The sequence below is a fragment of the Rhipicephalus microplus genome, chromosome 1 (genome assembly GCF_043290135.1).
Source record: "Rhipicephalus microplus isolate Deutch F79 chromosome 1, USDA_Rmic, whole genome shotgun sequence".
NCBI classification, from domain to species: domain Eukaryota; kingdom Metazoa; phylum Arthropoda; class Arachnida; order Ixodida; family Ixodidae; genus Rhipicephalus; species Rhipicephalus microplus.
In genome coordinates, this window is record NC_134700.1 from 246094319 (window position 1) to 246107858 (window position 13540).

General features: G+C 41.2%; 1 protein-coding gene across 2 annotated transcripts in view; it reads right to left on the reverse strand.

The window, feature by feature from the left end:
• Positions 1-13540, reverse strand: part of LOC119185401 (diacylglycerol kinase delta) — a 184901-nt gene that overhangs the window by 48617 nt on the left and 122744 nt on the right. For both annotated transcript variants that reach the window (XM_037434436.2, XM_075892061.1), the window contains exons 12-20: positions 12938-12998; positions 12487-12581; positions 11812-11908; positions 9076-9234; positions 7638-7725; positions 5793-6079; positions 3884-4157; positions 2865-3240; positions 851-961 (exon numbers count right to left, since the gene is read on the reverse strand). In XM_037434436.2, coding sequence (XP_037290333.2) covers positions 851-961; positions 2865-3240; positions 3884-4157; positions 5793-6079; positions 7638-7725; positions 9076-9234; positions 11812-11908; positions 12487-12581; positions 12938-12998 — 1548 coding nt within the window. The remainder of the gene's footprint in view (positions 1-850; positions 962-2864; positions 3241-3883; positions 4158-5792; positions 6080-7637; positions 7726-9075; positions 9235-11811; positions 11909-12486; positions 12582-12937; positions 12999-13540) is intronic.

Here is a 13540-nt window from a genome sequence, read left to right on the forward strand (position 1 = left end):
TGCGAGGGTTTATTGACCAGCTGCAGCCCCACGTGAAAGATCTCAATCTACATGGCACCCTCTTGCAAAAAGAGTCCTCCACACTCACCCCCTGAGCTACAAATGGCACTGGCTTACACTTGCAGGAATTATATTCACAGAAATACTTAATGAAGTGCATGGGGAAGCACCTTTTGTCGCGTCTTGACAGTGCCCAGAATACAGTAATCAGCTGCTTTTAGGGCAAAAAGTTTTATATGATTTATGTGAAGATTATGTATTAACTGAATGTATTATGTATAATTATGTATTAATGACCATGCTGTTATTGATGCTTATGACCTCCCCCATTATGTAATACCCTGAAAAGGGCCTTTAAGGATAAAAAAAAATTATTGTGATGATGAAGATGGCCATAAGCAAATAGCCAGCGTCAACACAGAAATGAACAAAAATGTCTGCTTTGTATTTGCATTGACTGCAAAACTTGAAAAGTTCTAAAAGCATTCTATGCGTGACTTAACCTATTGAAACCGACAGAGCAACAAAAAAAGGCGAAGTGATAAAAGGCGCTGAGACAGGGGCCTAGTGGATGGTGTGGTAAGTCAGAAAGGCGTGCGTGCAAAGCCAGAGGAAGCTCGACGTTCCCGAATTGAGGTGCAACTGGCCAAACGGCTCGATTTCTGACATGATTATTCAGTCCGGCCTCTTACGCTTTCAAATCATCTTTGCGATAATGTAAAAGACCCCTGAAGGCATGTCATGCCCACTGCTGCAACAGGAATCTACAGTAGACAGGGTGCTCTCATCATCTTTACATCGACTTTTTTACCTGGAGAATCACAATGAAAAATTCTGAATAAAGCTTTACCTGCATTTCTCAGGGTGTTCTTCCCTCTTGTTGTGAAACTCAAGAGTGATCTTGGCATCCAGACCAATGCCAAAGTAGTTGTTCATGACACACTTTTCTTCAAAGCCTTCCCTGAGAGAAACAGAAAACGTCAAGCTTCTCACATATTATATATGCTCACACTACAGAACTACTGAAGCTCCCCAGCGCATAAGTATGGCTATTTGTCATGTCTGTTTTTCGTGCGCTTTAACTGACAGTTATACCATATTTGAAAATAAGAATGCTCCAAAAATAATGCATTGCGAACATAACAATGAAACAACGGTTTGTTTGTATGGTATATGTTTTTTGATACATTGGTGTTAGCTTTTCAGTGCTTCTTAGGACATAGTATAGTTGAATTGCTAACACTGTTCACAGCTTCAATAGTTCATTTGTACTACTTTGTGTGTAACATTACAATTCATTGCAATACATTTAAAACATTTAATCAAAGTTCAGTTTTGCTACTTGAGCAACCGCCGGTTTGTGTTTTTCGTGCTCATTCAAGACGGGTGGCTTCCTATCTGTTTGAGCATTCGACGGCAGTTCTAACACGCAGGGGGAATGTTATTGTATGCTTGCCCTCCACGTGATAGAGGCTTCAGTAGTGCTCATGCACTTTCACCTGATCGTAAAAGTTACTATGCACTGAGGCATTTAACAAATTTGGACTTGTTGCAAAAAATGGCGGCGACTGCAAAAACTCGCTAAAACCCGCTGAGAGTGTCTATATAATTGCTATCGCAATAATAATACAGTTTTTTACCACTATATAAGTGTTTGGGTTAGCTCTGCCTTCAGTTTCCTTTTTGTTAGCGCTTATTTCTTTAAAGGCGAAGCTCCTTAAAGCGGCACCGGTCCGTACCTCGTTGTAGTGCGTAACATGTTTTACGTTTTGACCTGCAAGGTGGTGCCGGTGGGAGATTTCTCCTGTGCGTTGTTGAACAATAAAAAATTCGCAGCGTGCGCGTTAACTAAAAGCCGAATTCTAAACGATGACCAACTAATGGAAACGTGGGAGGCCAAGATCATCCTCGAGGACTTGGAAGACCAGCGACAACTCGTCGCCAAGGCCAAGAGGGCAGTCGAAGTCGGAGGGGTTCCTGACTAGGGAACCCTCCCACCTTAGGGTGACACCGGGCCTCGCTCGAAACACTGTTTTCTAAACAAATGTTAATTTCTCTCTCTCTCTCTCCATTAGCAACCATTGGCATGTACATGGAGCACTATCTGACAAGAAAGGGTTACTAGGTTATACTTGCTGGGCGTAACCTTCTTGGTTTTAGAAAGCTTAAGCGAGCGTTGCGCCGCAGTGGCATGAATACAGTGAACTAGCATATGTCATGAACTCGAGGTGGTTAAAGGTGGGAAGTAGACACGAAGCGCAAGCCGTAAGAAAATCTGCATGTGCGACCTCTCGTTTAGTCCTTGGAATGTCCACTGGATGGCGGTGCTTCTATAAGCGGAATATATGATGAAAAGATGCGAGATGGTGGTACTTGGAGTGTTGACTAGATGGACGAGCGGACACACAGACAGATGCATGGACATACGCACGGATGGCTGCACAGACGGATGGACGCATGGATGGACGCAGGGGTGGATGCATGGACGAACACAGAGATGAATGCACGGATAGACGTGCGGACGCACAAAAAGACGCATGCACGGACGGGCGGATGGACGCACGGATGGTCACACAGACGGACGCATGGACAGACGCAAGCAAGAATGAAAGCCGGACGGATCCTTTGCCCCATTCTCCATCATTCACTCCGTGGATATGCTGCCATTTTTTTTTTAAATTTTTGTACTGGACCAGCTTACTATTACAAAATTTTTTCATAAATTTTTTCTGGAAAGTTGTCGATTTCATTATATCCAGGTTTAACTGTATATGTTCAAAGGTGAATGGGATACATCTCGAATTCTGAGACAAATAATATTGCGAGCATGATTACTGAGAATTTCACGATACAATGAAACTTACAATGAGACATCTTCAACATCCATCAAAGGAGAGGCGGCCGCGCAGAGTGCATCGGCATTGGCCAGTAGCACCTTGCCCACCAGACTCTCGCGGTTCAGGTTGGGCCACATGGGCAGAGACGCCAGAGGGTTTATAATGGGGAAGGTGCGCTGTTGCTGCTGCGGCTGCTGCAGTTGCAATGGCTGTTGTGGAGAAGTGCTCAGTGGATGCGTGGAAGACGGCGGGAGCTCTTCCGATGGGCTTCGCTCGCCAGGAAGCAATGACAGGCCCAGGTGTTTCAGAGTGCTCCCGCTGCTGATGCGTCGGGAGCCCGTGGGCGACTGTGCTGTTGCAGCACTGCCACTTGCTTTGGATGCTGAGCATTTCTTGCTTTCACCTGCACGTTGGGGCAGAGAGATTAAGTACACATGATGTAGAGCATCCACAATGCAGGCGGAGGAGGATGTTGCAAGCTGAAAGTGGATCTAGCCTTGTGACATATGCAGGCAATGCCCCAAATGGTTTACTTCTGGTTATGTTGAGAGCATAGTTTTTAAGAGGCGAAGAGTGGGCAGGTTATCAGGAGCGTGCAGGCAGCACGAACCAAAAATGCATGGCCAATGAGCTGTCTCGAGTACGCAACTGCTCCAGGCTCCCACATCACCACAAAGCACTCCAATGTGAGTGAAGTAGGTAATCAGTGGATTATTTTGAAGTAAAGGAATGAGTAACTAAGAACTTTTTGAAAAAGAACAGATGTAGGCATAATGTGAGTATATGAAGCAACAGAACAATAGCAAGCCTGTGAATCCACTAGTGATTTCAGCACTCTTCTATGTGATTATGTCGCATATTTTTTGGGTTTCATTCCTTTATTTAACCATTTGCTGTTAAAACCGCATGTATTTATACCAGGGGACGAGTAAGTAAGCTTCTGTTGAAGTTTAGCACTATGTAGTGGCCACACTTTCCTCTGCACTACAAGGCTGAGCTGAGCTATAGATAAGTGGCAAATATAGTGCTGAATGACATAATTTTACCTTTGTTCTTTTTCGAGGTCCTTTGCGGACTTCCCCATGAGTGATCGTCATCTTCTTCGGTTGTGGGCGTCAGCGCAAGGCTGGTTGGATGCAATGATGACGGACTCAGTGATGACCGGCGAAGTTCCCGTTGTGGCCGACACTCTTCCTTGGCTGGCTGTGGCGACACACTGCATGGTGAAGGACTTGGTGAAGGAGTGGCCATTAGAGAGCGGGGTGATGGACATGGAGAGCTGTCTGCACTGAGACCGCCCTCGATGGTGGCCAGAGTCACCTGAAAGAAAAAAAACCCATCAAGCACAATGCCTCTCCCTCACTCTCTTTTCTTGTTTACAGGCTACGACTAGTCTCTCTGCTGCCACTTTAGTTGCAATGCAAAAAAGTTCACCCAGCTGAAAGATAATCAAGCTTAATTGTAAATTCACTCACTTCAAGAAGGAAATGTGAAGAAGTATAGCAATAGTGCCAACATCACTGCACTTTACATCAAAGCATAGTGGCACAGAACTATTATGAGTGAAAATGATGAAAAAGAGTGAAGGCCTACCAATGGCCCACCAAACCTAATGTTAGATGTCATTGTGCCATTGCATCAAAAGAGAATATTATTACGTTTAGTTTTTCTTTTGCATGCTCTCTCACTAAACGCGCCATGCTTTTAGGCTTTTCATTTCTTTCTTTATTCTTTCTTTTTTTTTTTCAGTTTGAAACTACCTCCAGGGTTCACATCACACACGCTCGAACCTCATTATAACAAACTTGCATCTTACATGAAAATAAGTTTTGTTATATTCAAAAATTCTTTATAGAGGTCTATTCTTAACACTAAATCTATTGCAGCACTATTTTTCGTTTACTTCGTTATAACCAATATTTTGTTATATCTGGATTCATTATATACGGACTCGTTATATCCAGGTTTGAGTGTAGTGACACCTTTATGTGTTCCCTTGCAATATGGAGTACCAGGCAAACTATGCACTGAATGCTTCTATGCTGCAAGAAGTGAGCAGGGGACGCTGCACGCAATATAGTTTTCAAACTTAAGAGAAATATGTAAGAGCATTATAACAGATGCTATCACAACAATGAAGACCACTAAAACTACAAAAATCATGCAGAGGCATCTGCAAGCTGCCCCATTTTCAACATTGTTTGTCACTGTCACAAAGGCATCATCAATATATTGGATAAAAGAGCCAAATTCCTACAGAAGCTTTTGCTATTTAGGAGCTTTCAGCTCATCCTATTGGCGGCACTTTGCAACGTCAGCCACAAGTGAAATATCAGGTGAACCTGCAAAGATCGAGTTGAGAATAACCGTCTCCTTTTTCATATTTTGAATTTCCTAGCCGGAATAACCTTAGACAGCACTGCTGTTCTTGCTGCACTAACCGGCTCACTCTTGAGTCTATAAAACTCGCAAGTAAAGAAAGTTGGACAATGAGCGCTTGAATACTGTTGAGGGAGGGGGGGGGGGGCTTTTAAGGCAGATACTACACCCATGCAACATATGATGCTATTCATAGCCGTGTAGACCAAGAACTGTTAAAATATAATACTAACTTCTCCACCGCTTGCACAGTATATGGTGAAGCTACATCACATTTAGGAATGTAGATTTCTATGCTTTGCGTATTCACATTTCCTTATTGAACATATGAGCAAGTTTGTTAAGTGTTTCAAAGACTGTGCTATGAAGATGAAATGCTTAACGTTATTGATGATCTCTGTTGTCTAAAGCGGTGTTAAACGCCTGCTGCACATGACATACCTTTCAGGGAGCCACAACACTAAGCTTGAAGCTTAGTGAATATATACTTGCTTTCGTTTGAATGTTATATGCTACACGTTACATGCCTCGAAACAGCTTTCTCTATAAACCAGCGAGCTCTACTCCTAACCGTACCTGTAGTGTGTCCTTGAGCGGTGCACCAACACTCTGTCCCATTGCAATTCCCCAGGGGTCCCAGCATTCTGATGACTCATGGAAGCTGGTAGTGAGCACAGGCAACTCTGCTGACAACTCGGCATCTGTAGCCGGGCTGCTTCCTCCTCCAGGATCCACAAGGTCCGTCCATAGTGCCTGGACCTCAAGGCCTTTCTCTTCTTCCTGATAAGCTCGTTCTGCACTCTGGTTTGTATCCTCCACATTCTCCTCTCGCACTTTGGTCTGGGCATTCTGTTCATCCACGGCTTTAGGCAGAAAGGTCAGAAAACGAAATTTAAGTGAACCACCCACAAGCTTTTGTGTGACTTAAGCTAGACCCACATGGCACATTTTTCGTGAGCAAAAAGCGTAATTTGTGGCGAATGTTTGCCCTGTCACTGTGGCAAGAGCACCCGCATGAAAAAGTGCAGCGGCAGATCATCCACACCATCTTTTCTGAGTAGCAAGACATATTTCAGGACATATTGCAAGACATATATATCAATGATATTATTTCTGTGAATTTCTGCATCAGTAGTGCATACTGTTAAAATTACCGAACATAGCAATTGGAATGAATTTCACATAATTGCTAAATATTCCTTTACCCATTTAGAACATTACACAGTGACAGCGAAAAGAAAAAGGTGTACACTATATGCAAAGCCATGTTAGCAACAGTAGCATGTGTTTTTGTCGGCAGTGCCAAGACAATGTTTCGCCAATATGTGTAGAACATTCAAAGAAGCCAGACCATTAGAAACTGCACTCTGACCTCTTACTAGAGGACCCACATGCAATGCACCGTAGGATGTACTTTTTTATATTTCGAGTAGCAACACATGGCTGCACAATATTGTGATGGACACCATAGAGTGTGCATAAAAAAAATCACGTCCACACCTCCTTAGCTGCACATCAATAGCACCATGTGCTTTCAGCTTGACAGTTCTTTCAGAGCAAAGCTAGGGCAAGCACATAGGCTTAGCTTTGTTCGTAAGACATGTTGAAGAATATTCACGAATGATGTTGGACACTGAGTGAGGTGGGCACACATGCCATCTCAATTTTTTTCCTATCATTTCTGTTTCATCAGAGACAAACGCTTCTTTCCATGAAGTGAAAAGTGGATCAGTTAGCAGACATCAGTGTTTGCCTTGTTTGTTCATTTCAACCTTCACACAGTAAGACATGTATTGAACTCTTAAATTCTTTCAGCCTTTGTCATTCATTTGATGTGTAAGATAATTAGCCACTCAGGGAGACTATGGTTGCTTAGAAAAGAATGGGAAATGAAATTAAATGTCACAAAAACGGTCCCCATTCATGATCTTGGGGATAACTTTTCACAAATTAGGCAGAAAAAAAACTTCCACTATGCATGGTTACAGAAAGTACACAGCATTAACCACATTTGCCCAAGGCACAGACAATCGAGATGGCATGTTAAGGCTATCTGTGACATTCAGTTTCAATATAACATCAGTGCTGGCCTTATACAAGGAAAGTACAGGGCTGGTGAAAAGTTCCGAGGCCACTATCTCATGTATTCCTATGGGAGCGTGGACTGGAAACGTTTGACCCCCCCCGTACAGATTAGCTAACGCCACATTTTGTTCTTTTGTTTCTCCACGGCCATTTGCATTATCACTCCAAGATGCAGCCAGTAGATACTGCTTAGGATGCTGTAAGAATTTCGATTGTATAATTAAAAAGAAACAATAGTTTTCCTGCTGAGCACAAACTTATATAACTAATGTACAGTAAGAAGTTTCTAAATAATAATCAAAAAAGAAATGGATGAGGTGAATGCGATAGACTGACCTCTTTCAGTGTGCTCAATAATCTGCCGAACTGCTTTCTTGAGACTGTTGGCCCTCAGCATGAGAGCTTCTCGTTGTATAAATGCTGTCTGCAGTTAACATAGAGAGGCAATGCATAATCACAATAATTAGCCTTGTCAGCCTGTAGCAAAGCTTGAGAGACTATGACGTACAGAGCTTTATTTAGAAGACAGACGCTTGCCTGTGGAGGTCCACAGGCAGGCATATTATGTGCACAGGATTTGTGCTATAAGAGAATAAACAGCTTACTGAACGTCGAACTAACTGTTTGTAGCATCACTCTTAGGTGGTATCTGATGTAATCTTGCTGTTGTGTGGGTGCCAGTGTTAACTTTTTTTATATGATATGACTGCAATTGAAACTTGATTTAACAAACTGACGACCAAAATTTAATTTACTTCATTAAATCAGGAAGTTCGTAAAATTGAGAAAAGGACGTCTTGGTTCTTCTAAACCTGAAATTGTGACATAGCAATACCAAAAAGCTACTCTAGCAATGTATTTGTGGTTTATTCATGCCCGGGTATGTAAAAGTCCATGAAGGCAACCTGGGCATCGCCTCCTAAGTATAGGAAATGCAGTCCAGGTAGCCGATCACTTGGAAGCTATGAAAGGTTGCTGATATGAAAAGACTGGGAGGCCAACTGTAGTGACATTACAAGCAAGCAGAGGAAGTAGTTGAGAGAGGACAATGAGAGTCTTTTTTTTCATATATAATGAAACAAGAAAAGAAATCCCCATGGTTTTCCTATAGGGGCACCTAAAAGGCCAATAAACTGCTGCCACCCTTAGCACCACCAGGATGTATATGTAAGAGTGCTACTGAATGTTGAATCCACTGTTTCGTGCATGTTGTAGTTGTGGTGTGCAGGCCAGTTAGATGCTTTAATGCGCTAGCATTAGAGTGCATGCTATAAGAAAAACCTGAGTGCATCAAAATTGGAAAGAAATTGCTTTTTTACACTTTTATTTCAGAAAAATGCTCATAAAATTGTGTTTAACACTGAGTTAGTTTCAGTAATTTGAGCGGATAGCACTGAACTCTAATGGGCACCTGCCGATGAATGGAAATTTTTTTGTAAGGTTGGGAATTTCATGAAATTAAGTAGTGTTAAATCGAGTTTCATCTGTAATTATACCTTAGTGATAACCTTCATTATGACTATATTGAGCTATACAGCATGGTGTGCACTTTTAATATTCATCTGTAACAATATTGTTGAGTAAGTTAATCTTATCTACAAAATCAAAATTAATTGTATCGTGGAACATTATATGTATACATATACATCGTGCACAGTAGCAATTTAAACAAATATGGCTGTAGATGGGCATGCATCAGATACTGCAGTAAGTAACTCTGTAATCATATACTGAGAAGGTGGTACCGTAATGCAAATTAACATTCAAAGCTGACCTTTGTTGGCTTCAGGGCTGTGCTTGTTCTATTCTCGTCTTTGTCTTGGTCGGGTTCCTTCTTGCCAGTTTGTGCCTCGGGTTCAGACTGCTCAATGGCCAGTGACTCCTCTTTCAGAGTTTTCAGCAAGGAGTCCAGTTTTTCATTGAGAACTTTGCACTGCTCATGTAATATTCCAGACAGAAAAGGCTGTTACAAAGTTGTCAAAACGCATTGGCTAGCATATGCCTGATACTACAGTGCACAGCCGATGCTGTTGAACAATGATAACAGTAAATCAAGACCGTCTACACCTACTTGAAAACCAGAGCAGCTGCTGCCACAAAGGCAGAGTTGATTGCTTCCTAAGAATTAGGGATGGCTGTCACAGCATTGGCTCAACTTGGTACCTAAGCAATGTGCATTGAATTTACGACTAGCATGCCAAGAACTTTCAATGCCCCTGCCAGTAAGATGTGGTTGAGTTACCTACTTTTCTTGAGTAAAGGCTGAATCAGATTAAAACCTTAAAGCAAATTATCTGCTTTGTGCATGAACAATAAGCACTAGGCTGTAGTGTTCCTTGACATAAACAGCATCATACTCAATGTAAGATTGTCAGCACTTACAAGATCCCTGACAACAGTTCTTGAAACATCATAAAACAGCTCTTAAACTTCTCACATTATTCAATATAAAGGCAATAATTGCAAAAAAAAGTGGGATTGAGATAACATATATACTAGAATACTGATGACTACACTGGACTGGCCATATTTACATTGTTCCTCTGTCAGCAGCTGCAAAATGCTGTCACCTGGTGAAAATCAGGCATATTTTAAATACTATGTATCTGCCAACTTATAGACTGCTGGTACCATCTATAAATGTGAATTTAGTTTTCATTATACTCATTCTCAAACAATGTAAAAAAGAATCTATATAACAAGAATTTTAAGAATGCTTAAGGCACATTTTTTTCTCTATGTACCAGACCAAGTAAAGAGAGGCAGCTAGTAGACGCAGAATGAGTGAAAATTATGAGCAGTTACAACCAATAGCCACAACTGTACAAGAACTCCTAGCTTGCCATATGGACAACAACCTTCCCACTGCTGTACTGGTAGCAACATTCAGATATTGCAAATGCTTATCAGATATAGCAAATGCCTGTAAAAGAACATGCCAATTCTACTATAATGAGCATTCTAACTCAATTTCAATTTCATAGGTCCAACTTCAATGCAAACATGATACATCTACTATACAATGGTATAGTATCCTGTCAAACACAAAATGGCTACAACTGAACGGAAAGCCGGGGGCAAAGTATGTGAGTGCTTCTTCGTTTTTCGTTCTGTATTCTGTGTTGTACGATTTCATACATTATGACACTATGGCTAACAAATATGCAAATGAGAGTGTGATAGTATTGCACTCTCTCACAAATTGTGTTGACTCTGTCTTGAGCAAAATTGCACTTATTATGCAACTTCTTTTTTCTGAGGAAGCACAGCTATTGATGAAACAGCATTACTAGATAAACAAGCAACATTGATAACGACTTATATTGATTAGGTATCTTGGGAAGCACAGAAGCACGATAATACTTATTTGACGTGGGCGTTTGTTTTCAACCGATAGTCCACTGACTCAAAAGTGAAGTTCGAGCTGCTACATGGGCACTTCAGCAGGCCGCCAAGTTAACAGACTATCAAATCAACAGAGCACCATACAACTCTATCGAAATCCTGATGGCCATTGAGCAGTGGAAGTAGAAAGAGTGCAAATGTGCCTTTGCATATAACGTGCTCATACTCTCAGTTAAAAAGAAAAAAAATCAAACCAGTATGCCAAACAAATAGCATATATGCGTCTTAATAATTTTCTAGAAAATAAATCTTGCTACTTCAAATGCATAAACCGTACATACTCTTGACAACATTGGTGTGCCTATGTTGTTGAGAAAACAGTAGACTCTCATTAAACAGAACTCGAAGAGAAGAGGGAAATATGCTCCATTTAAAAGAAGTTTCATTTAATGAAGCATGAACAGGGTTGCAGACTACAAGTACAAAGCCAATCATATCAGAGGCAGCTGTTTCATTTAACCAGCGGTTCTGCTCAACAGATCTCCTTTTACTGAGTCTGGCTGCTGCATTGAATGGTGCAAATGATATCACAGCTTCGCTTCTCAACAACCTATAGACTCAGTGTGTATGTATAACAATGTACCAACAACTTATTCAAATGTATAAACCAAAGCAATACATATAATATCTGCTTTTATATAGATTATTATTAGTTAATTTTTGATGACAAGGAAATCAAAATAAAGATCTGCAGGGCAATGTAATTTTTACAACAAATGCCCGAACCACTTAACGGGTGTTAAAAATTGACATGTAGCAGTGCAACAACTCTATCGAGTTGATGGAGTCGTGGTGTTCCGAAGGCCATCGAATGTGTGGCTTTTCAAGGATGCCCCTGTGATGAGGGTATTAAATGACTATGTACTAGTAGGATGAGTACATAATGCTGCAGTGTGCACAAGTTGTTGCACAGCTTTGATGAAGCTGTTCCTCTTGGCATCAAACAGGGCTGTGGTGTGGACCCCTGCCTGAGTGCAGTGACAGTTCATAAATTTTGTAGCTTTCACATTTATTGTTAACAGCAAAACTGTAACGCATGCACCATCTTCATACTGCCATTGGCAATTTGAGAAATGCCTGGAATAGTTTGTTCATCTCCACTCACCTTATGTGATATAGAGTCTTTGTCAATCTCAGTAGAACCGCAGGAGTTGGCAGCACCAACTTTGGCAATGAAGTCCTTCACAGTTTCACACAGCACTCTGCAGAGTAAATGTCCAACAGATGGCAAAGAATGATGCTGCACTGAATGAGTGAGATCCTCTGACAATAAGCAAGAGAAAACAGGCATGCAACAACTGCTCACACAAATATGAACATGAACATAACATTTTTTGGGTGAACTCCACTCAAGCGGGTGAACTTTGAGCACCCAAAAATTGTGCATTGACAAACATTACTCAGTGGCAGCTCTCAATTGCCTCCCAGGTGACTAGGACGGTAGCTAAGTGCTGCTTAAACAATAAGGGTCACATTGTGATTAAGGCTATCAAATTAAATCTCACCATTTAGGGTTTTTTACATTCCCCTAAATCTAAGTACAAAAGCATTTTTGAACTTTGCCTTCTCTTTACATGTATTTACTGAGACCAGGAATCGCGGCCACATGTTTGGAAGCACCATGCCACAGCCACTAGGTTTCACTACGGCAGGTTTTAAAGAATAAGCTGATCATTCCCACAATAATACTGATTGTAAGGTTAAGCAATGCTACAATGGTAAAGCAACCAATATGTCTAGGAGAAACAATAATTAAGGGAAATGTGGCATGCATTCTTACTTCGCTGATGAGATCACCACTGAGTGCTGATCAGAGTGCAGTATCTGCGATAGATGAGCAACCACGGAGTCTTCGTAAACAGCGATTTGGTCATACTGAAAAGAAGATGCATTCAAATTGTGCACCAGCTGGCTGCTTTCTACATGCCTTCTGCAACCTATTTCATTAACTACCTATAACGGATACAACAGTCAGTGCAAAGCGAAGATTTAGTGGAATGGTGCATGCGGTTTTATGTGCTCATGTAGCCAGCTATGTTTACATAAAAACCAGAGTAGATCCCACCTCACTTGGCACTCACTGAAATCAAAAGTGGGACTGGGCACTATGAAACCATCTCCAATTAACTGACCGATGTGCTAGAGCAAACCAGCTTTCCAGCCATGATAAGCTGCTCAGCGCAACAGAAAAAAAACAAGACGCAAAATTTTTGTTGAATATGTTGGCATACCGGAGTGGACATCTTCCTGGAAGGCAGTGGCATGGTCCCTTCATAAGTCATAATGCTCCACCTAGACAAAAAAAAAGTTCAATTTCAGACACTGCAGAAAGTTTAGCAGTATTCATTAACTTGGCTCTTGTTCTTTTAAAATAAACTTGTCACAAGATTCATCATGAAAGAAATCATTTTATAAATAAGCACACCAAGCCAACTAGAGTGCGCAAAACCAGTTGCATACACAGTTCTGAGTACACCTTGACACAGAAAATATATAAACTTTGACATGCCTTCAATGGCCCATGGAATAAATACTACACTTTAGATCTTCTTATATATCAGAGAATTTTTGGGAGTGAAGGAGCATGGCCCATATATGCATCACTGCTATTACTTTCTTGCAGAAATTCCAGAATAGATTCCAAAACTTGCTAGAATTGCTTGATTTCAACATTGCAATGAATGCCTCATCACATCATCGTGAAACCAACCTACAATAAAGAGAAAGAAAGAATAGCAAAAAAAATTTAGGTTTTAAGCGAAGCATAAACATCGTTAAGTGACAAGAAAAATAAAAATGAACAGTAAACAACTTGGCACTGGCGGGAGGTACAC